The sequence below is a fragment of the Kryptolebias marmoratus genome, linkage group LG17 (genome assembly GCF_001649575.2).
Source record: "Kryptolebias marmoratus isolate JLee-2015 linkage group LG17, ASM164957v2, whole genome shotgun sequence".
NCBI lineage: Eukaryota > Metazoa > Chordata > Actinopteri > Cyprinodontiformes > Rivulidae > Kryptolebias > Kryptolebias marmoratus.
The window spans coordinates 128,559-152,954 of NC_051446.1; the positions used below are offsets into that span (position 1 = coordinate 128,559).

At 38.2% G+C, this 24,396-nt stretch overlaps 2 protein-coding genes across 3 annotated transcripts in view; one reads left to right on the plus strand and one right to left on the minus strand.

The window, feature by feature from the left end:
- The window catches only part of asz1 (ankyrin repeat, SAM and basic leucine zipper domain containing 1), a 60,493-nt gene extending 40,694 nt beyond the window's left edge, over positions 1-19,799 (minus strand). The window contains exons 1-4 of the mRNA XM_017440004.3: positions 19,635-19,799; positions 13,935-14,037; positions 8,007-8,129; positions 2,696-2,807 (exon numbers count right to left, since the gene is read on the minus strand). Coding sequence (XP_017295493.1) covers positions 2,696-2,807; positions 8,007-8,129; positions 13,935-14,037; positions 19,635-19,742 — 446 coding nt within the window. The 5' untranslated portion in view covers positions 19,743-19,799. The remainder of the gene's footprint in view (positions 1-2,695; positions 2,808-8,006; positions 8,130-13,934; positions 14,038-19,634) is intronic.
- Positions 19,800-19,862: 63 nt separating this feature from the next.
- On the plus strand, positions 19,863-22,921 carry LOC108250224. Of its 2 annotated transcripts, XM_017440001.3 has the most exons (4): positions 19,865-20,066; positions 21,163-21,357; positions 21,588-21,664; positions 21,754-22,921. In XM_017440001.3, the coding sequence occupies exons 1-4, from the start codon at positions 19,968-19,970 to the stop codon at positions 22,739-22,741; spliced, it is 1,359 nt and encodes a 452-aa protein (XP_017295490.1). In that variant the 5' UTR covers positions 19,865-19,967; the 3' UTR covers positions 22,742-22,921. The 2 variants fall into 2 exon arrangements, with proteins under 2 accessions (XP_017295491.3, XP_017295490.1); XM_017440002.3 differs by lacking the exon at positions 21,163-21,357 and having other exon boundaries at positions 19,863-20,066.
- The last annotated feature ends 1,475 nt before the right edge of the window (positions 22,922-24,396 follow it).

The window sequence follows — 24,396 nt, forward strand, 5'->3', positions numbered from 1 at the left end:
TAGATCACGGTCCGATGAAGCCAGTAGGACCACATCATCTGCAAAAAGCAGAGATGCGATCCTAAGGCCACCAAAACGGATCCCCTCAACACCTTGGCTGCGCCTAGAAATTCTGTCCATAAATGTTATGAACAGAATCGGTGACAAAGGGCAAATATGTAATGATATTTGAAAATCATTACATATATTTGTATTTACATTTTGCAAAACACCCCAAATTTCCAGAATTGGGATTAGTTGGGTTTATTAAGCGTTTTAGCACTTCCTAAATATGCTATAAAAGACACATCAAGTCAAACATTTTAGATTGGCACCCTTTGGCAGATTCGTACACAAAGTAAATATGCAGCCAAAAATGGAAGTTCCTGTATCTCTCAATAGCTCTGAACCACAGAGCAGTGAAAATGGATAGGAAAGAGAGAGAAAAAAAAAGAACACATGGAGTAATGGACCCCACATCGTGCTCACATTTCTCAACTTTGAAAATAACAGAATTCTTGTTTAAACAAAAGCAGGGAGACAAGCAGCCGGTGTTAATCAATGGTTTGAAATTCAGACGTAAAAGTGGCTAAGGAGGAGGAGGGATTTGTCCTATGCAACCACATGAGCCTCATGTTGAGCTTTACCATTAGATCTGGGGACTGTTTCCCCCCTCTCCCGCCCTCTGCATCCGTCTGTGACTTGTTAAGTTGCTCCAAATATTTTGTCCGGGAAGGAACCAATCAATTTCCTAATATTACAAGGCCTCTGCGTTCGTCATCAGTGGCTTTCAGGTGGTGTGAGTCCTGCATGTAATAGTACGTTGGCAGTGATAGAATAACAAGATTAGAGAAAACTAAACATGAAAGCCACTGGGGGCCACATCAACTGTTTGTAACAAGAGGTTCACAGATGGTAATAGTGTCTCTGGATTACACCGTTTCATTTTGTTTTAAAAGATTAATTTTCAAAAGGTAATTATTAAAGCAGGAAACCAGACATTTTATCAATGCTACAAATGATGAATCCCATTCTTTTTTTCCAATTTGTAATAATTTTGTCATGTCAAAGTATTACAACTTAAACACATTAGATGAACTCTGTTATTGCTGCTTCAAAAGCGTTATAAGCTGTATTTTAGAGATTTTTTAAGTTTCTTGATTTCAAGATGTCATGTAAATGACTGAATTGGCACAGGAACAGATCAACTAAAACTTAGTACCATACACAAAATAATGGTTTACAACTAGAGATGTGGTGGTTCTTTTTGTGGGTCGATTACAATTTCTGTACATGTCTGACCAACCTTTTTGGGAATGGGGAAGAAAGAAAAAAAAATATCTCAATTTTATTCTTTTTTCAATAAGAAATAATTCTATGCAATTTTTCATTTCATTAAAAAAAAAGAACTGCTTTGATCAATCATATCTGTAAATAAGATGGAGCGGTTTGTTAGGTTTTCTTTTCTTTTTTTTTAATTCTGTCAAGGAGCTGAAGAATCCCCACATGAAGCACTGGGAAGACCTAAACTGTGCTTGTTCTTTATTGATCCAGAACTTCTCAGCTTTATTTTCATTCCTCAGAATCAGCCTGAACAAAGGTGAGTTCATCATACCTGAACTATGTATTCACCCACCTCTGCCGGTAAGCCATACAGGATCAGATACAATTTCTGGATGCATCAACTTGTTAAAAAGCAAAGTGCATTAGAATAGAACTGTGAGAGCAGTAAAGATTCACAAATTTACAAATACATAATGAGTGTTAAATGTTTCTCCATTTTTGAGATGTATAAATATATCTTATGAAGTTCAATTAAACCATGAAATACAACATGTTAGACATTGAGCAGATCAAGTCCCTGCAACATGCACAAAAATAGATCTTAAAAAAAAATTATATTTCCTGAAATCTTAGTAAAATACAATAAAGTCATAAAATAGCAGACTTGCTTAGGTCAAAATTCAACAGATTCAAAGCATAAAGAATTGGATGATTTTAGTGCATGCTAGACAGGAGCAAATAATAGATTGAATATTTGTCGAATTTTCAAATCCATCATTAAAGCTGATGCCGATGACTGCCCTGCCAACCAAAATCTGATCACAAGTGAGCAAGTTCGACACTGGATATCACTAAAATATTCTTGTTTTACCCCTTTAAAAATGCTAAAATTACAATGTAAACTTTTGTGAAAAAAACAACATACACAAAATAATAAGAAAAAAAAAATCTACCAGAACAGACAGAGCTGGTTGCTAGTGGTTAATTGTAGCCTTTGTAAAATTCAGATCCACTTGCTTTTTTAAAAGTAAAATATAACTTCAAATGTGAAATTTGGTCTAAAAATGTGCAAAGCCATTCTGTCATGCAAGTGTGTGTCAAAGAAAAAAAAAATCCTTCTGCCCACCCTTTACACTCAGTGTGTTTGTCTGTCCATCTGTTACCAGTCTGTGCATGCACATGCCAAAACAGGACATTCCAGGCAAAACAAACAAATATACACACTGTATGGCACAAAGTGGTGCATACTGCTACCACATGGAAATCTAACATAACAAGAACCATCAAAGGAAATTTGATCCAATGCCTCATTTTCTCCCCCTCACTCTCTTGAAGTCTGAACTTTAAGTATATCAAACAGGGTATGACTGTATGTACTGCAATGAAAATCTTAAATATTTTGACATAAAACATCTGTAAATTCGCCCCTCACCTGTCAGCCACGTTGGGATCAGCATTTCTTGACAGCAGCAGTTCCATACAACATGCAATTTTTTCTTCACCAGCAGATGCAGTGCAACTGGCCATAAGCACCGTCCAATGATCTGCACACGAGACCACCACATTAAGAGTCACTCATTTCATCAAACATTTTATCTGTGAGTAAAACGGATATCAAATCAATGACAAACTGGCAGCAAAATGTATAAAGAAATCCACTGTAAATGGAGGACCACAAATTTTGGTACTGGGACAACTACAGACACACTAAAGTTAACAAGATCTTGTCAACTGGCCGTGTGTGTGAGAAGCAGGGTCTCCAGTCAATCAATGACCACTGGAGGTAGGCACCAGCTCCCCCGTGACCCAGAAAGAAAAATGCAGGTAAAGAAAATGGATGAATGGATGTTTATTTGTCAGCAAAAATGCAGAGAACATATTACAAAAGTGTGTACAATACATAGAATATGTATAGTTTAAATGTGAGAAATGTGTGTCTGTGCAGTACAACCTTTTTTATTTGTTACAATTCAATTCAATTCAAAAATACTTTATTAATCCCAAAGGGAAATTAAATGTTGTTGTAGCTCATAATCCTGATTTTGTTAAAGAGTTGATGGCTGTGGGCAGGAAGGGTCTCTTGTAGCGGTCTGTTCCGATGTGTCCTCAGTCCTGGTTTCCTCAAAGAGCCTCCACCAGGTGAACCTTGCTGGCCTCCTGCAGAGCCATAAGGGCTGAGCTCTGGAAGCGCAGGTTGTTCTTGAACTCCTGGGCGATCTCCTGGACCAGGTGCTAGAAGGGCAGCTTCTGGATGAGCAGCTCGGTGGACTTCTGGTGGTCGTGGATCTCCCTGAGAGCCACGGTTCCCGGGCCTGTAGCGGTGAGGCTTCTTCTCTCTGCCGGTGGCCGGGGCGCTCTTGTGGGCAGCTTTGATGGCAAGCTGCTTCCTGGGAGCTTTACCTCTGGTGGATATATGGGCGCTCTGCTTGGTTCTGGCCATGACTGGACTTCAGGGTTCTTCACATTTAACACTTGCTGTCATGGTTACGCATCATAACAAAATGTCCAAAAGTAAAAAGGTTTCAGTAAAAATCCTTCCAGCTGCACAGCATCTGATACCAGAGGAAGTAATCATCCAAAAAAAGTGATTTACATCCAGAAAAAAGAGGAATAAAGTTTTCAAAAGCAATATCTCAGAATGAATGGAACAGAGCTACTTTTCTCCCTTTCATTTTGTAGGGGGTACCTTGATTTGGTACAGCTTGTGTGTTCATTTCTTCCTGATGGATTTGTTTGCAGCTTTTTTTTTTCTTTTTTTTTTTAAAGTCCTAACACCAGAGTCCTAACACCGCTTAGCATTATATTACTGTTAATAAGCATTCAAAAATGCCATGTACTGAATTTTCTGACTGTGCATGCAGTCTACTAGTAGACTGGTGGCCAACATGCTAGAATTGTAGGAATTGGTGTTGGATGTAAGGAAAACAATTACAATAGACTACAACTACCAGGTAGGACTGCAATGGGTCGTTGCTACGCTGCTTGCATCATTCCTTCTGAGGAAAGAAACAAGTGTGCGCAAGCACACACTCTCAGGTCGCAAGGCTGACAAAAGTACTACGTCAGCAAAATAATTCCTCCACAAATAAAGTAAGGAACTACCTAGATTAATACTGCAAATAGAAAAGGGATTTGTAAAAGATGTATCTATACTAAGTAAAGTGATAAAACATTTGTGTTCTTCCGTAATAAAAAAAATTGGATTATTACAAAAATAAAGTAGGAAATGTGTTAAGTTTTACACAAGAACTTCAGAGTCTTTTCTCCTCATCTTGCCTTGAGGTGTGCCTCTTGAGTCTTGTGGCTCTGTATTTGATTCCTCTTTGTTCCAGAGCTAAGAGTCACCAATTGAAGTTACCCACACTGTGCATTTAACTGTATGACACCCCTGAACATGTTTCTTCTGTATGGACGTTTTTGTGTCTTTGCAGCTGTGTATGTCTGGCTCTATATCTGTGTGTGTGTGTTTACATTACAAGCATGTTGGTGTAAACCAGACTGCCTGCTTTGCTTATAACAATGACTGGGGTAAATAAATCTGTAGCCTGAGAACTGGTGAGAAGGCAAAACAGCAGCATGATAACCATTATCAATCACTCCTACATTCCTCCATTCAGCCTCGCTGCTTGGACTAACGCCACCCGGACGTGACCACACGTCATTCTCCGGTTCAATTGTTTCCTTTGCCTGCCTTAAGCTTTAGATGCACATCAGTCACAGACAGTTTAACTCTGCAATCTGGATTTGGAGCCAAATTAACATCAGATAAAAAAACATGACTTTTGTCTGGAAGCCTTTAGGGTTTTAATAGAACAGTGTGATATTTTGATTTGGTTTCAGTTCATTTTGTGTACATAAAGAGAGACATACACAGATAACAAGTCCTACAAATTGGTACCAAATAGTTTACATCCCCGACTCAAAAAAATTTAAATATTTCTAAGGCTACAGCAACATTTCTGCATGAGGATGAATTTTTTTTTATGCATAAAATGGAAAATTGCTCTCTAGCATTATTGTTTTTAATTCAAACTTGATCCAACAGATGCCTTCGATTTTTCTTGCTTTGTGATAAATTAGGAATATGCATAAACTAAAAACAAGTCAAAGGATCAGCAGAGTGTTTCTCCAAAAAAAAAAAAAAAAAAAAATCCTCTTTGGCGTCATCACCTTCAAGTAAAGTCAGATGAGAGTATTGGTGCACTGAAGTGTTTGGCTCCCAGCCTTTTGGATAGTGCATGTGGGGTAATTTAAAAAATGTGCCAGAGGGAAGGATGGCTGGACACCAAAGCAAAGGAGGCCATTAAGTGGGTTAGGAAGAATGGCAGAAGAGCTGCAATGTAATAATGATGCCTGATCAAACCATCTGCCATGTATTTTTATTCCCATTTCACAAGAAGTCAATGAAGCCTAGACCAATAAATATTAAGAGTGGGAGTTATCCTTTTTTAAATGCATTGCAATGCAGACCTGAACAATTCTAAATCAATTTAAAAATGTCAATGAAAACAAACAATTATTCATATTTTATGTTAATATCATTAGAAAAAAAAGTGGAACTCTGAAGTGTGGAGGTGTAGCCCTCGGACAATTTATGGTGTCCACACAACAGAGAGACAACCAAGAAGTACAAGTGGCACATCTTGCATTAACAGCCAGTTTCTGGAAGTTCCTTGGCTTCTTAGAAGTCAAAGTGAAAAATTGCATTTGCTATAGACAATATATGCAAGCTGTGTACACATTTACACCCAGAAGAGCAGAAAAACATCTGGTGGGAGCTTCCACTTCTAAAGATTGTATCTGGGTATTCTTATTATTTACTAAAAAACTGGTGCACATCTTCACCCATAAAATGTAATACAGTAGAGATAGATAAATAATATGCATGGCCTAGAATAGGTTTCCAAGCTGTGAACACAAACAGGTTGGGATTTTCAAAACCTGTCCACTCAAAATTCAGGCACATGGCTTGCTGGTTATTTAGTCACAAATACTTAGAATACAGTGAGACTGCAATGGTAAAGAAATAAAATTTTAAATCATCCTTTTATAAAATAATTTTAGATTCACAGTCCAAGTAGATAAACTATAAGCATGACTTCCCCAAGTCTGCAGCTACACCAAGAAAGAAGGGGACCGTACCCTACCTATGGGAAGAGAGGGTGCACCACTTGGATAAATCAAAATTTATGAATGACAGAGGTCCAGACTTTGGGTTGCATCCAAATGAATTTTACATTTCCTATTACATTAGGTATTTCAACCACTACACATCACCTTAATGAAATACACACACACACCTGGTATCAATGTATAGAAGGCGAGTGAGTTCTCAAGGGTCAAAATGGATGGGTCACTGAAAAGATTTCTTTAACGAATTCTCAATGTTCCACTTATTCACTCAAACAAAAGGGTAAATTCAACTTTGATATATTTCAGTTGCTTTAGATGAGCATACAATCAAAAAGAGTAAAAAAAAATGTATGCATGAAGAGCTACTTAAAAAAAAGTCTACAACTACCAGAACCAGCCACACTAAAGTTAAAATTGTTTAAACTTTAGCTGCAGTAAAAAGCAATAAAACAGCAACTGTTAGGTTTCACTGATAAACCGTTACCTTGACTTGCTTAAATTGGTCACATTAATCACCTCTACAGGAGGGGAGTGGACTGACTGCCTGACTAGTATGAAGGCAGACAACTTTGCACAGAAAGTTTAAAAACAATGAATGGAGCCCAGAAGTGCAGATCACAGACATCTGGATACTGAAAGATTCTTCTGCTCTGGGCAGCTTAATATGTGGTTTTAAATTTGAAAACTGATATGGTATCAAAGAGCCATGATTTTGTGTGGATTTGTAGTAATATTCTTACAACTTTTTCTACTGTGTATTGTAAAGACAACTGCAAACCTGGGCAGCTGCGAGTTATTTCAACATGTAGGGACACTTAAAAAAGCTCTCATTTTGACTGAGTTGTCTGAAAATTTGCACCATTTTATATTTCTGTTTGTTATTCTACCATCTTTTGACATTTTTCAAAAATAAAAAAAACATCAAGAAAGCCTGGTAAAATTTTACTCAAAACCACTGTAAGTGGCAGTGTGGCTTCTTGAAAACATTGCGTAACTCTGCTTAGTTTTAGCTTTATTAAATCCAAAAAATTTGCACAAAACTGAACAATAGTTATTCAAAATAAGTCTTTAACAAGGGGAGACAAATATTTAGGAAAAGTATAAGGGTCAGTATAGTCTCTTTACAGAAATATTGCCTATATAAACATGTATAATTATTTAGTTTTTTTTTTTTTTACTTTCGGCTGCTCCCTTTTACACTTTATGCCTTTGCTGATACAACTTGGGCTCAAATCTACAGCCAAACAATTATGAGACCATGGCACTGACCACCGATCTACCTGTATAAATAAGAGAAATTTTAACATTAAATCTTATATCTTTAATTTGCATTTTACTTCTTACAACATTTTAAACACCTACCTTTTGTTTCATTGACAATTACATCTATTAATCTAACAACCATCGAAGGTTAGTGCTTTCGCTCCCAATATACAATGGGTTAATGGGTCAAGCACACACTCAATGAGCACCAGTGGCCATATGCGTTTTCATTCTGCTCTAAATACAAAGACATACACTGCAGAAAACAAAACCACAGCAAAAACAAATAAACTAAAAATCATATTTTCAGAAGAAGAATGATAGCCTCATTATCAACATTATTTGACCTTTGCTGAAGTTGGCACTGGCTCCTCTGTCAAGTAGCAGTTTGGCCAGGTCGTAGTTCGCCACACTGACGGCATACATGAGGGGAGTCCATCCAAAGCCAAGCCTGGTTTCCACATCAATCCCTGTCCAAAACAACCATTAAGACATTTTAAAAGGTGGTTAAAAAGAAAAAACTAGAACTGCAAGCAGTTATAAACAGGTTCCACGCCTCCCTGCCCCTTTCCGCATGCTCTGCTCCCGACGTCCAGTCGGCGTGGCTTCGCAGCCTCTCTCAGTAAGCGGATGTAGTCGAAAGTTGTCAGGACGGTGCGTACTCAAAGGTGTTCCGTAAGACGCAATCGTATAATTTCTATAGAACTCTCGGGAAGAAAAAGCTAACTGCCATTTGATACCACACAGAGCCAAATAAATAAATTCATATAAAATTCATTATTTATTCAAAAAATATCAAAATATTCTCAAATGATCAAGTCTACATCTGCAATAATATGAATTTATCTCCAAGTCCCTAGACAAACTGCTTTTTCAATAGAAAATTGTAAAATGCAATTTATGGCACACTTGGCAAAGTAATTAAATTAATAAAAAATCAATAGTACGTAAAAAAAGTACCAAAATATTCTCAGATAGTAAAGTCTACATTAGGAATCATATAATTGTATTTAAATGTCCCTAGTTTCAATGCTGTTTCAGTAAAAAATGTTAACTGTAATTGCATACCCAAGTGAGCCAAATAAATCTTCATAAGAAATCCATAACTCTTAAAAAAATTACCAAAATTTTCTCTAATGACCATGCCTACATGTGGACTAATTTCTATGGAAAAATCTATGTTCCTGGATCGAACACATTCTTTATGAAAAATTGATAACTTCATTTTCATGATGTCCAGCTAATACGCAAAGAATCATAACAAATTTAAACTTGATATAAAATTTCCCACATCACTGTGTGTATATGTTGAATAGTGTTTGCACTGTGGGAAATCTCCACACTCAACAGCTTTTGTACAAGAAATTGTTAACGTTCGTCGTATTACTGCTAGTCATACTGAAATTTATTCAGAAAATTGTTAAAAATCAATATTGCCTCAAAAAAATGTGAAAATATTCACAGATAACCATTATCACGTCCTTTTTTTCCCAAATTGTCCAATCTACCATAGTCTAAAGCTTTTCCCAAAATAAAAATAAAAATCGGCCATGTTGGTTACCATTTACGTTTTCATTTATTAACCACAAACGGGTGCTCAAACTCGAGTGATATTTCTTATGCTTTGTAGTTAGGCTAGATCTGAGCAGAGTACCAAATTTCAAGTCGTTCGGCCAAACAGAGTCCAAGTTGCTATTGCTAGTGCCGAACTTCGTAAAAGAGTAAGCCAAAGTAGGTTATACATATTTTGCGAGTTTTCTACTAATTAGCATAATTTTAAATTATTTACAGAACACACCAGAATAGTGATACTGTGCGTACATCTAGTAGTTGTGGAAGAATTCGCAAAAAGGCATTTCTTGTTGTAACAGCGCCACCTAGAGGTCAAATTTTGCAACTTTTCCCTCATATGTAGAGAGTGCAATTCTGTAATAGAGTGGTAATTCCTGCAAAGTTAAAGTTCGATTTGGCCGAGTTCAAAGCTCAAATGTGAGATAGCATGTAAGCCACGCCCACTTTATTATAATATTCAAAACATCACCCCAAGGAGCGGTCTTGATTATCTGTACTAACTTTGGTGTATATTCGTAAAGCGGTTATTCAGATAAACGTTTTGAAATTATAGTGCCCCCTATCAGTAAAACTGAAACATTTCTAATACAAAGTGGCAACATCTCATCCACTATTAGGATCTAAATGCATTCTCCATAATCTTAAAGTATGGCTGAGATCAGTGGTGGCTGGCCAAAAGAGGGCGCAAGGACTACTCACATTACCTTGAACTAGACGTAATTAAATAAAAATAAAATAATGAAAAAAATATTTTGAAATATATGTATATAAATTTTTAGTTGTGTAAGATAAATATTTTATAGTGAATGATAAGTAAAGTTGTTTCGTTCATCAACGTTGTCTGATTGATGACGTATTTCCGCTCTGGGGCGCAAAAATCTTTGTCCATAGACTCTTGTTAAAAGTTATACATGCGTAGTAGCTCCTCTTCAATACAAGAGATAGGACCGTTCTGGGTGCACCTCTCATGCGCCCAGAACTGACTGCAGCTGTGTTTATATTTCACCGCCTCCCACCGCGGGAGCGTGGGACTCCCACCATGGTGGTCTGAAGTCACATCCATCTGTCCTAAAGTTCGCCTGATTGAAAAGTCGAGCCGCGGGTGTGCTGCCTTTTATTCAAAGACAGCAATAAGTTCATTATGTGACTAAGTTACATACACAAGGTAATAAAAAAGTTCATAATTAATAATTAAGAAAATTTATGGTAAAAAACTGTTAAAATGTTTGGCTATGAATTCTAATCGGAGTGAGACATCTGATCTTCGTTATATTGTACGTGCAGAATACTTGACGTAGTGAGTACTCTCTAGTGCTGGGCGATATGGAAAAAATCCTATATCATGATATGGATAATTTTATATCACGATAACGATATATATCACGATATACCCCAATTACGTACTTTGTCAGTTATTCTCTGAAAAATATGAAAAAATAATCTCATCTAATCGAGTTTGATACTTCATGCGTCTCCATCTTTCAGCACTTACGGAGAAAACACCGGGCCGCACAGAAAGCCGCTGCCGTAAAGCATGTTGCAAACCCACACGTAAACCAGCGTCATGTCGCAAAACGGAGGTTCTTTGCAAAATAGTTATTTTTTACCCAAATCAACCCCTTATGAAATTGGCTTGAGTAATAATTAAGAGTTATTAATGAACCTAACGTGTATATTTTTGGTATGTGAGAGGAAACTGGAATATCCGGGAAAAACTCACATGCACATGGAGAAAATGCAAACTTCATACTGAGAGGCTCCAGCTGAGTTGTGAACCTGGGACCTTCTGTGCATATACCATGATTATATTTTCACTCATACACCAATAAGCATATCGGGGGCAGTGGGGGTTTAGTGACTTGCCCAAAGAATACTTACACATGCCACAGGGTCTGAGGATCAAATCCTAAATCCACCTATTAGAGGATGACCTCCCTACTACTGGGTGAAAGCTTCCCTAGATGCTGTGGTGAAAGGCTGGGAGATGTATTGAGTTGTAAAAATGTATAAATATATTTTCATGTGTAATATAAAGCAGACAATATGGTTTCTATCAATACTGTGTATGTGGCGTCACTATGAGAGTTCCTCTCACCCTAGGATTCCTAATCGCCGCAAACACAGTCCATATTCGAGCTGCCTCTGAACGTTGATAAATCTCTAATGGAGCTGACTACGTCCTGCAGACGTGAGCTTTCAGAACCAAAGGAGGCGTGGAGTGGAACTCAGCTGCACTGACATAGAGCACTACACACTAAATGTAAGATGAACATCTCCATCATTTTTAAAACATGACACTATTTATTAATATTTTAAGTATCTTTCAGCAGTTACAAAAGGTAACTTCACTGATGCTCTTTTAGGAAACAATTATGTGAAATCATTTGTCAGACCACTTGTTCAACAATTCACTATTAATATAGGTGAACAAAGTGTCTATCTTCCTGCGCTGTTCAGAATTAAAACCAAAATGTAAGTTTTCTTTAGGGCTGCTGCCATGTATATTTTTAAATGCATTTAAAAAATAAATAAAAATTATATCTGAACATACAGCAGCAACAGCTATGCAAATCAAAAGTAAACCCCTGTTAAAAATATCTGAAGTATATTTTAAGTTTTTTGTCACTAAATTTTACCATATATTTAAATCAAAGCACCGGACTTCAATACTCTACTGCAGCCAACCACTAAGGCACACTGGTCCTTTCTGGCTTCAAGTTTCAGCCTCAAGTTGTGTGTCTAGTTATAATCTAGTTTGACAACACTGGTCTCCTGGCACCTGAAAAGGTGTGTGTGTGTGTGTGTGTGTGTGTGTGGGGGGGGCATTTTTAAATCATCATCATTTATAATCGCTGATCTAAAACCGGCAACGTTTTCCCTTTACTGAATGGTCAAACAATAATAATTGTTGCGTATGTAACATCAGCGCCACATTACTTGTCGCAGACTATAATGCGCAGACCATTAAATTTCTGGTTACCAATGTTCTTACGAGAACACAAAAACTGAGTATCTGCAAATCTTCACTTTGGCCAGCGTTTTCATTCAGTTAGTGCTTTTAAACAGAGGTTACGTGTGGATGAAAAGCCAAATCGCATAAAGAATTTTTTTTTTAAAAACTCTTTGGTTTACCAGATATCCAGCTATGTGGGGACTAGGCCACACAATTCATTGAAAATACCCAATATTGCCAAAAGTATTAGCTCGTCTCCCTTCACACACACATATGAACAGTTTCAACTCTTCTGGAAAGACTATCCACAGGCTTAGGAGTGTTTATGGGTGTTTTTTACCATTCCTCCATAAGCATATTTGTGAGGTCAGATATTTATAATGTATGAGAAGGCCTGAATCGTTCCAATTCATCTCAAAGGTGTTCTAATAGATTGAGGTCAGGACTCTATGCAGACCAGTTAAGTTTTTCCACACTGAACTCTCCCATCCATGTCTTTATAGACCTTGCTTTGTGCCCTGGTGCTCAGTGATGTTGTAACAATAAGAGGCCATCCTCAAACTGTTCCCACAAAGTTAGGAGTGTGAAATTGTCTAAAATGTCTTGGTATGCTGAAGAATTAAGAGTTCCTTTCACCAGAACTAGCGTCCGAGCCCAGCTCCTGAAAAACAACCCCACATCATAACCCTCCACCCACCAGACTTTACACTTGGCACAATGCAGTCAGAAAAGAACTGTTCTCCTGGCAACCGCTAAACTCAGACTCATTCATCAGATTGTCAGACAGAACTGCGATTCATCACTCCAGAGAACACACCTCTACTGCTCTAGAGTCCAGTGACTGTGTGCTTTATACCACTGCATCCAACGCTTTGTATTGCACTTGGTGACGTAAGGCTTGGATGCAGGTGCCCGACCATGGAAACCCATTCCATGAAGCTCTACGCCAGGTGTGGCCATTTCTGGTCCTCAAGGTCCAACACCTGATTCAATGAATAAATTACCTCTTCATGTTCTGCAGAAGCCTGATAATCATCCATTGATTCAAATCAGGTGTGTTGGAGCAGAGAAACAAACAAACCATGCAGGACAAGGGTACTGGAGGACCAGTGTTGGCCACCCCTGCTGTACACACTGTTCTTGAGCTAATCTGAAGGCCACATGAAGTTTGGAAGTCTGTAGCTGTTGATTCTGCAGAATGTTTCTGACCTCAGTGAACTATGTACCCTGCTCTGTTATTTTACGTGGCCTAGTTGCTGTCGTTCTCAGTCACTTCCACTTTGTTATAAAGTATAACAAAGTCACTAACAGTTGACAATTTCAAGACTGGACTTGTTGTACAGGTGGCATCCTATCACGGTACCACACTGGAGCTCCCAAGAGCGACCCATTGTTTCACTAATGTTTGTAGAAGCAGTCTGCATGCCTAGGTACTTGATTTTACACACCTGTGGCCATGAAAGGGATTAGAATGCCTAAACTCAGTGATTTGGATGGGTGAGTGAATACCTTTGGAAATATTGTGCATATATATATACATACAATATTTAAACAAAATCATTTAAAGTGCAGAAATCTCAATAATTAAGCTCTATTAATCACCTTTTTTTACATCAGTTATGCATATATTGTGACAGCACAACAAAGTTCCTTCACAGGATAAACTGATCTGGTAAAACAATTTAATAATTGGAATAATTGCTTTTGATAAACAAACAAAGCAGTTTCTTTGTGAAAATTAAGTACTTACCACTGTTCAACAGTTGCTCAACAACACCTGTGTCTCCATCACTGATGGCTTTTTTCAGCACAGAAACACTGTCGTCTCCACATAATACTACATCATCCAGATTCTATAACAAAAAGACGAGTCAAAAAACAACCATTTGTCAATAACACAGGAGAAATGTTAAATATTACTATTTAAACGCGTTGTGTTGAAATACAGTTTTTGGATTAAAGTTCACCTGCAATGAATATTGAAAATTCACACATCAGAAAGTTTCTCTACTTTTTTTTTTTTAGGTGTGGAACAAAAACAGTGAGTGAATTAAGAACCTTACAGCAAAAACAAATTTTTACATCAGAGACAACTGTTATTCATATTTGAGATAAACCAATTAAATCTATTAACTGGTTGATTTGTTCCTGCTTGACGTATGCAGGGTTTCCCCCAAAAAAAGAGGCTAAGCCCGGTGGAAGGTGGCCGTTCGTCGGCCGTTTGCCTGCCATTCGTCTGCCGACCGTGATTTAGTAAGAAAGAAAAAAGATTAAAAGGTGACAGGAATGTTGAAAATATGGCTATTTATTATGTGATATACTTCAAAAAAACAAAAAGGCACTTTTGAAATACTAATTGTTTGCACCTAATTTGAATCCCAATTTAAGTCAAATTTACAAATAAATTAAATTAACATAAATGAAAAAGTGCAAACAAGGCACCAACACACGTCTAACGTCAAGGCCATTGAATAACAACAGAACTCTTAAAAATAGAGATGCTGTACTGTACTGTGCTTTTTTTGGCACAAGCTGCATCTAATGCCGAATTTAATAGCATAATTTTACTGGTAAACAAGGATAATATTTTCATTAAGCACTAAACATGCTTACCGTATTCGGTCTTGTAAGGCCACCCGCTGAATTTTAGCTCAATAACTATTTTTGGTGAAACCCGCTTGTTCCACGTTTATTGCTGTGGCTCCGACGACATGCTAACTCCAGGTAGCTGAAAGTGGCTCAGCCTCAGGGCTCAGAGTCCCGGAGGGCTCCGCGCTGATACAGGTGAACCAGCTCCGCTAGAGCAGCGAAATCATCCATTATGAACGCACGCGGCACGCGTGGTCCGCACCAAGTTATAAATGTGCACGACGTAACACCGCGCGGGACTTTCGCGCAGGGGCGGGGACAGCGAGATTGTGCCACTGTTGGCACGCACACCCTCGCGCGGTGAGGTAGATAAAGGTAGCGGTTTTGGGGGTGCGAGTGGGAAAAAAACGTGTATAAAAAATAATGTATTTATAATAAATAAGCGGAGCTTAGCCTGACAGCTGGATCACCAAAGCCTGGCGGCCCGCCAGGCTTATAATACGCTGGGGGAAACCCTGGGTATGTACCCAGGATGACTCAGCAAATAACAAAATCCAACTCAATATCCATAAAATTGACTGAATTATAACCATTTTTGTGTCAACTAAGGTTCATTAGCTTTGGGGGCTAGGGCTGACTTCAAAAGTTAACGAGTTGTAGATGAACAGACTACAACTCTCTGAAGTCTTCATTAAATTCCGTCCAGTAATTCATGATATATTTTACTGATAATAATACAGCCGCCTTCAGCTTCTTTTCCTCACTGTTTTAGTGCCTTGGAACCAGCAAGTTCAAATCAAGCTACAGCTCGAACAAATCTTTCCACGACAATAATTTAGGATTTACAACCAAGTGAAATTCTACCCATAACTTTTGAAAGGTGTTTTCTTTTGTAACTACTGTGACAGGAGCAGTGGTTTTTACCTCCTAAAGTGCAAAAAAAAAAAAAAGAAAAGTCAAATAAGTTCAGGGCTCTAAGCATGCTCCCGGTGTTCTGGCTTTCTGTGCTACCCATCAATCTGACCTACCTACCACAAGATATTACGTCACAGGTTGTTTACTCAGCTGATTTCTTATTGATAAGTGCTACCTGTAGAAGTTTCATTTAGTTTAGTTTCATTTCTCCGAAGGTTACGGTAAGTTTAATTTAATTAAGCTGCAATATTACTCAAACATATTAATATAAATGGCTTTTTTGCTGTTTGCATTATCATTACCGTAATGTAAACAAGAAATTAGTCCCATTGTTTAGCGTCACTATGTCACTGCAAATACTGTTAATCACTACAAATTTGGTCTTCAGTGGGATATTTTGTCCATATAGTTATTCTACTTTTTAATATTTTCATACCTTTTCACTAAACCGCCCTGAATACATACTAAAAAAAACACATGAGTAACGTTGGATGCTACATATGACCGAAGCTGTGTAGGTCTAATGTAGCGCAACTTTGTGTCACCATGATGCGTTCGTATTTAATACTTTGCACATTCTATTTTTACACTATGGAAATAAAGTAGAAATAAAATAAGATTTTGATATTCTGTTATGTAGAAGAAAGCAGTGGACGTTTTGTTTAATTATCTTTTCTCCCTGTTGTCCCACAGCACGCTGCAAATGTTGATCGGTGGGTGGATGTAACCTGCAGATTTGAATTCTTAAGTAACAGTAAAATGTTTACAGCGAAATGGTTATAATGTATACGTAACAATAAGACATGAACTATTTCATTCACCCTCTTTTAAAGTAGAGGGTTCATGAGATATTTTGCTAACAGTACCAACAAACACACTCACATACTCAATTATCAGTAACATATCAAATTCATTCACCCTCTCACACGTAAGGTACGTATTAAAGATAAGAAAAAACGTTACAATTACCATTTTGGCAGTCCGATGGAGCAAAACAAAAAATTAACGGCTCGTGGCAGTGCACGTGACTCACTCGCCTCTGTGTAAAAAGACAGCAGCAACAAGCTCCCATTGGCTCACGTGCGCCCCTCTTCAGTGAGGCAGAGTACTGCCCGGCATCAACCTGTGCCTTTTCACTGCGGTTTTATGTCCCCTTAGCCAAACTAAATATGTCATTAACAAACATTAAACGTAAATGGTTAAAGACATTAGCCAGACTGTGGAAAATCCGGGTATGTAAACCATTATATTGGCGACATGAAGCGATACGGCAACAGGCACAAGCCAATTGCAGTTTGTGATCAATTTCGCATTCAGAGGTGAGGCTCGGCTTGTTGCTGCCGCACCTCGCGTTTCACCCTTGTATTTGAACAGGAAATATGCAATTTCAGCAATTTTGACTATAAAAATGTTCGAAAATTTGTCATACATAAAAATCAGTGGACAAATATTAATATTCATTTTATGTTATCTTTTTTTTCTTGTCATGATGACAGGTGAGGCTCTGCCTCACCTGCCTCCCCTGACCGCACGTCCCTGCTACCACTATATTTTATAAAGGTAGAATACTCAAATGAAGACACTTGATGCAACAGAATACCCTCTTTATTGGTTTTTTTGAAGGTAGGGTATTGTTATGAAGAGATTAAGTGCATCTATGTGTGCTACTTCTAAATTTCATAATGGTAGGATATTTTAAAAAAGGGTTTTAGTGCATCCATCCCACTTATATTTAACAGGTAGGATATTCTGATGAAGGGTTTTAGGACACCGACATGTGCTACCGCTGTATTTCATAAAAGGTAGGAAACTCAAATAAAGGGATTTGGTACAACAAAATATGCTACCTAAGTATTTCATTGAAGCTGGGTACTCTGATGAAAGGATTAAGTCCATCAACAAATGCTACAGCTATATTTAGGTAGATTATTAAAATGAAGGGATTTGATGCACACGCTCACACGCCACACTTTGTATTTCTCAAGCAAAAAAAAAACAAAACACACACACGCACAAGGTCTTTTTTTCACTTTAACGTTATATTTAGCGAGTTTTCAGATCCCTCTAGCATTTTTTAAAAGTGATTAGCAACAAATCTACTGACTCTGGCGGCTAAATGTGAGAAAGCACTCATTCTGCAGCGTACCGTAAGCCCCGCCCACTTCCCCAAGCATTGACAGCTGTCAATCTCACAGCAGAGAGGAGACCCACTCCACTCTGTGTCCACAGTGGCGCTCCCGTGCACCCTCGAGCACGCGCGGGAGCGCGATTGTTTTTGTGTGAGTCGTGTTGTCATCTGATGACAGAGAGCTAAAGATTAAGAGGCAGAAAGATGAAGATGTAGGCATGAAAGAAAGCTTTTCAAAGTGACTGAAAGACAGCAGGAAGTTCTGTAAGGGCTTTAAGAGCAGGCCTGGAAATGTTCAGGTTAGCTAAAGCTACTAATTACTAATAAATAACAAGTTACAACTGTTTACTGATCAGTATTTACAATATAATAGCTGAGAGGATGGGGAGAAAGAATCAGGACAGACAGGAGAAGGAGACAGGTTGGACTAATGTTTGCTGGAAGTGTAGGAACAGCCACTTAATACCAAAGGATTTCAATTTAAATATTGTTTATATTAAGAAAGTGCATTAGCAAGATGTGTGATTTATTCAAAGCTAATTAATAATATTTGCTTGACTATATGACTTAGAGGAGAAAAACACAAGTAAGGAATGAAGGAGACAGACATGAGGTCGGTGATCAGCTGCTGTAGAGGAGAGCAGAGATGACATCAGGTAGGAATAATTCTGCTAGTGAGGCCACAAACACCTAGATGCCCAGGAGTGTTTGAATTTCTGCTGACCACCACTGTGTCAGTTTGGGAAAAATAGTGCAGGCAGACATGGCAAGACCGACACCACAGAGGAGAAAGTGGACAAGAGATGATGATGATGATGATGATGAGGGAGAGGAACAGAGAGGTGCAAAGGAGAGGGTAGGGGCAAGACCTTACTCAGAAGATCCATCTGAATGGCCTTCACCACAGGAAGTGGGAGAGTCGTTCAGGCTGGTTGAGAATGGCCCACAGAGATGTTCTGATGGGCCATACCCTATATCGGGTATTATATGTTATAAGTCCATGAATAAAAAAAAATGTATTCACATAGACAGGTAAAAGAAAAAAAAAGGGGGGGGGGGTATAATGTGTCTGCATACTCCTCAGAAAGTAGGTAGTTGCACCTCTGCATGTCCACTTTGCAAATGAATTATTCGTGTGCAAAGCTGCCGCTGATCCCATCCTGGATTACAAAGCGGGATGTAAATATAATGTAAATATAATTTTGAACGTATTGTTTTTTCACTGACTCTGTAGTGCTAATATAAATCCTTGTGGTTCCAACCCTGAATAAAAGAGGAGGGTTGAATGTAGAGCTGGCAATTCTACAACACAAAACTGTCTTTTGGTTCAATTTGATATTCTAACAAAACTGATTTATGTAGTGTGGGATCAGGCAAAGCAATAAAGTTATAAAATTATTTCATAAAGCTAATTTGTAGTTCTAAACATATTTTGAGTGTTTTTTTACTCAGTTTTTGTCTTGCCATCGTTGATATTCTTCTCCCCTACAGCCTGATCAACAACATCAAATATGCAAATTAGGTGATGACGTCATCTAACAACTTCTAGCAGCTCAAAATCTCACTCCAAGCTCAGATCAAAACTTGACAGCCCTGAAGAATGTTTTTCGATTATGATATTTAACATTAACACAGACCGCTATAGTTTTCGGTTTGTAAACATGACGGTTGCAGTTTTTGACAGTTAAACATAGCTATCTAGCCGTGCTACAGTAGGTAAATCTGACGAAGTAGCACAGATCGTCAGAACACCGGTTGAGACTCTAGCTTTCATCCAGTCCCGGTTGTTCAACCAGAGTAAAGAAATAAAAACACAACCTTGATGTCAGAGGACTTCTTCTCCGACACACAGCCAATGTCCCACTCATCATTACTGGCGTCGCTTTCATCTCCAGCAGGGAAGGCGAGGTCTATGAAGTTCTCCATGTTGACTCTAGCTAAAGGCTAGCTAGCAGCGTCAGGCGGCAGCAGGTGTGAGAGGGCCCGGAGTGGGCGGAGCTTCAACGTAATCACAAACAGCACCTGGGGATAATAGGCTCTTTGCACGTCAACTTCCGCGTTCAGTGATATGCGGCCGGGTCACTTCCGGTCTACTGAAAATGGCGTTTTACACAAGGTGTTTGCAGGGCTTGCCCAAGCTGACGATTAACGATGTCCACCGCATTTGTAAATCAGCATCCAAAGCACCAACGAGTAAATTGGAGAAAGGCTTTAAGATGTATGCATCATCTTACATCCACGGATATGAAGGTAAGTCTTACTTTGCTTAAACTTTGTGGCTAGCTTTAGCTTTAGCCTATGCTAGTAGACATTACACCCGGACATTTTTGGTATAAAAATGTGCTAATTACCTTTCTGAACATTCTTAGTCATTCAAGCGGACAATGTTTAACCTAACATTTTATGTTTCTGTCTAAGTGCATATTGTTTTAATGTGTGTTTGCTGTTGTTAGTGTCAAACAGAGACCAGGTAACATGAGAGGTTGCGGTTCGGGCTTTTTGCTTCAGATCCATGAAGAAATACGACAAACCTCATAGTATAAAAGTAGGGCAGCACTGGTAATGTGTCAGAGTTCGAGTTCAGCTGACTGTTCAGGTTCAAATTTATTGCATGTAGAAAAATATGGCCATGTTCCATAAGGCCTCCGTTCTATTAATTTGGAAGGGTTTTGTGACAAGCTCAAATGGAATCGTGTTTACAGCCCTCTCCTCTTTCTTTCATTTATCATCTTTTTTTATCATAACATTAAAACAAGACCAGTTCCACATGCCTTGTTTTAATGTTGATTGTGAAGAAGTTTGTAGTCTTTACAGCTTGAAAGCTACTGCATAAAGTTCGGATGGTAAACCTTTGCAAAAATCATTTCATCATCTAATGTACAGTCATATTCAACAAATGAGTATTATTCAAAAGTTCATTTACTCCAGTAGGTTAATCCACTAATTAAAATACAAATAAAATAAAATATAAATACAATAAAATAATTTATTTTTGCAATAAAGCAGATTTTTAAGCCTTTATTTCTGTTATGATTTTGTGCTTCCAGCTGATGAAAGATAAAAATAATATATCAGACTAACATGGCAAACTGATCAATCTGACAAACAAGTCTAACCAGAAAGCATTTCATTTAATTTCCCTTTTGGGATCAATAAAGTATATTTGAATTGAATTTAATATTCTAATTTATTGATTATGACTGTAAATTATTTCCTGCGCTGTAAACACGAATTTCATTTGAACACAGTATTTTTACGTGTTTTAAGGAGGGCACTCCATTTCGTGCCAATAGTTTGGAAGCAAAGCCTTAACAAAATGTAGTGACTTAAAATGATCTCTCAACAGGTAGTCCTCAGAGATGCAGTGCCTGTTATTATGGTGACATGCAGTTGTTCCTGTGTGGCTGGTACTGCCATGTGTAACCATACAGTGGCTCTGCTGTTCCAGACGGCCCACTTCTCCCAACTCAGTGTGCCAGTCGTTCCTCCTATTCACAGCTGTACTGAATCAGAACAACAATGGCACAAACCTCGAACTGCTGTAGGTTGTAAAGCTCTGCACATGCATGACATGTTTTGCTCATGATAATTCAGTGAGATGTCTTTGCTGCAGTAAAGCTTAACAACTAAATTTGGGCTATGTTAATTGTATTTTTGCAGTTGTTATATATATTTTCTCTCCATTACAATTTAAGCTGTATTTGACATTCATCCTTGATCACACGATGAAGACTGTTATAAGCACAAAGACTCTGGTTCTGTATTTCACAGGGTGTAAAACCAGGTCCAGTTGGCAAGATGGTTGTAGTAAAGCCTGTACAGGGTCGACTGTGTCAAGGAGGATTACGGTAAATTATGCTGATAAAACGTTTTTATGTCTTGCTGCCTTGTAATTAACTCAGCGCTAAAAAATATATGTGTGATATTTCATTCAAAGGAGTACCCTCTTCAGGGGAATGACTGGCCCTCTTCCTGACCTGTCTGTGCTTCGAGTGGCAGAGGTGTACAGTGATTTGGATCCACTGGAAAAGCTACTGGTGACAACCATGGGGATGAGTGTGGAGAAGCCTCTTGTGGATTCTGAATTTGGACTTGTGCAAAAAGGAAGTGTGCTGTCCTATCAGCAGCCCAAACGCTTAACCCGATGCATAGAGTTACATCAGCATGCTCCACCTCCTCCTTCTCTTCCACTTTTTACTCATCATCTGTCACCAGCAGAGTGTATCTGGGTATGCACTGAAGAGGAACATTTTCATTTGCAGAGTTTGCAGTTATCCTTAGATGTGGCTCACAAAATTGAGACATCAACACGAGCCCAGAGCTATGTTCATGAGTGGCACATGCTGCGACAATCAAGAATAACCTCTTCAAGATTTAGGGAGGTGTGTCGTGTGAGAGGTCACCATACTGCTGAATCTCTTGCAGAGCGAATAATCAGGGGTACCAAAGAAACTGCCAAAATGCGGAGAGGTTCAGACATGGAGTTTCAGGCAGCAAAAGAATACACCCACCATTATAATGTCAATTATTCACCTTGTGGACTAGTAATTCACCCTGAGGCCCCGTGGTTAGGTGCCTCCCCTGATGACCTTGTTTTTGACCCCAGGGAGACCCCATCATTTGGCTTGGTTGAAATTAAGTGTCCAAATGTGAAAAGTTATGTTGACTGCAAGTACTTGCAGATCACAGATGGGATTTTCAAATTAAAGAAAACTCATCCTTATTACTGCCAGGTACAAGGCCAACTTCTTATCACGGGTCTTATGTGGTGTGACTTCTTTGTTTGGGCAGAGGAGGATTTATTTGTGCAGCGACTGGATCAAGATATGGAAGTTCAAAAAATAATCAGACAAAAATGTGACCACTTCTATTTTAACATTTACATGCAGAAGTACCTCTCAATGAGACGGGCAGCACATATGTGAGATTTTCCTTTTGTAATATTTTCAAAACTTTGTGCGCTTTCAGCACAGTCCTGTAATATAGTTTGGATTCAGCTTTGTTACAAAGTTTTTATAAAAAAATGTATTAAGAAATGTTTATTTGCCTTCAGATTTATTCATGAAATTTGATAACATGCAATCAGTACATAATAAAAATACGTTTAACTACTTCTGTGATAACTCATTTAATCAGTAGACATTATGTCCATCTGAAAAACATACTGAACAAGGGGAAAAAGGCTTTGCAGTAAAAGTCAACTTTTGTAATATGTTTATAGATGGTCTCTTAGCTCATCTCTTTTCTAGGTTCAAGTGAACTACACATTCTTTCACTTACTTAGCCCATGCCCTGACAAGAGGTTTATTTTGATAATTGACTAGCAGGCAAGCCACTGTAAAAAGTTCATTAATGGTTCCAACAATAGATAAAGGGATAACCGAATTAAATAGTTTGTTTTCTTTAACCCTTCGAATTACACGCTCAACGTGCACTCGCAGACGTGCAATTTTCTGTGTCTGGAGGACATTTTGAACTGGCATCTGACTTTTTTGCTGAGAAAAGGTGGACAGTACACCTTGCACTTCACACAGTCAGAGATGAGGAATCCTTTGACTACCATTATGGCCATGTCTTCAGTAAGAAGGTTAGCCAACCCTGACCTCATAAATAGCTCTTTGTCACTTATTGACCCCTCGTAGAGTGAAGAAACAAAGGTCACTGCACCATGGGGAGCCATTCCGATCAGACCTTTCATGGTGCAGTGAGACTTGTATTTTGAGAACATCTCACTTTGGAGGAGAGGAGAAGCAGGAGTTTGGCATTTCAGCTCAGTACAATCTACTATGACCTGAGTATCTGGGAAATCTTTGAAGTCGTCAGGGAGGTGAGCTTGGACGTCCTCTAAATCAATCCAAATACACAAAGAACCCAAAAGAGTGTACAAATAATTTGTCCATGAACAAATAATGCGGCTAGCAGTGGAAGGGTGAATATTAAATCTGTTTGCCAAGTCTCTCTCCTTAACACCTGCAGCCAGGTACATTTGGAAGAGGAACAGCTCATCAATGGGTTGCAAGGTATGCCTCTGGTAAGAGAAAAAGCAGACATACATTTAAAAAAAAAAATGCAAGCAGCAATGTCTGGAGATAACATTCTTGTATAATTCTAGATGTTTACATATAAAAAGTAATAAACTTTTACTTTAAAGTTTTTAAAGTAAAAGTTTTATTAAATATAAACTTTATACATGTAGTAAAAGGTTTATTTCCTTTATTCTTACGGCATAAACAATGTGTACTGGGGAAGCTGCAAATACAAACCCTGTGTGTTGCTCTGACAGCAGTTCCTGCTTCGTTCCACCCCGCAGCAGCTCTGGCTTTTGACGAGCGAATCATTTTATGGACAGAAGGTTCAATGAGCCTCCAAAACATCATGAAATGATGATAACTTGCAAATCTGTTGGTACAGAAGTTACATTGTAGATTATTTTCAGTAATGCACTAACAAAAGTGGATAAAGTAACCAAAACTTTACATTCAAGAATAGAACTACATAAAGTGAAAAAAAAAACACTAACAAAGTTTTGTCAAGAAAAAGTTTTTGAAACTAATGCAGTAGGTTGTATTAATTATTGTAT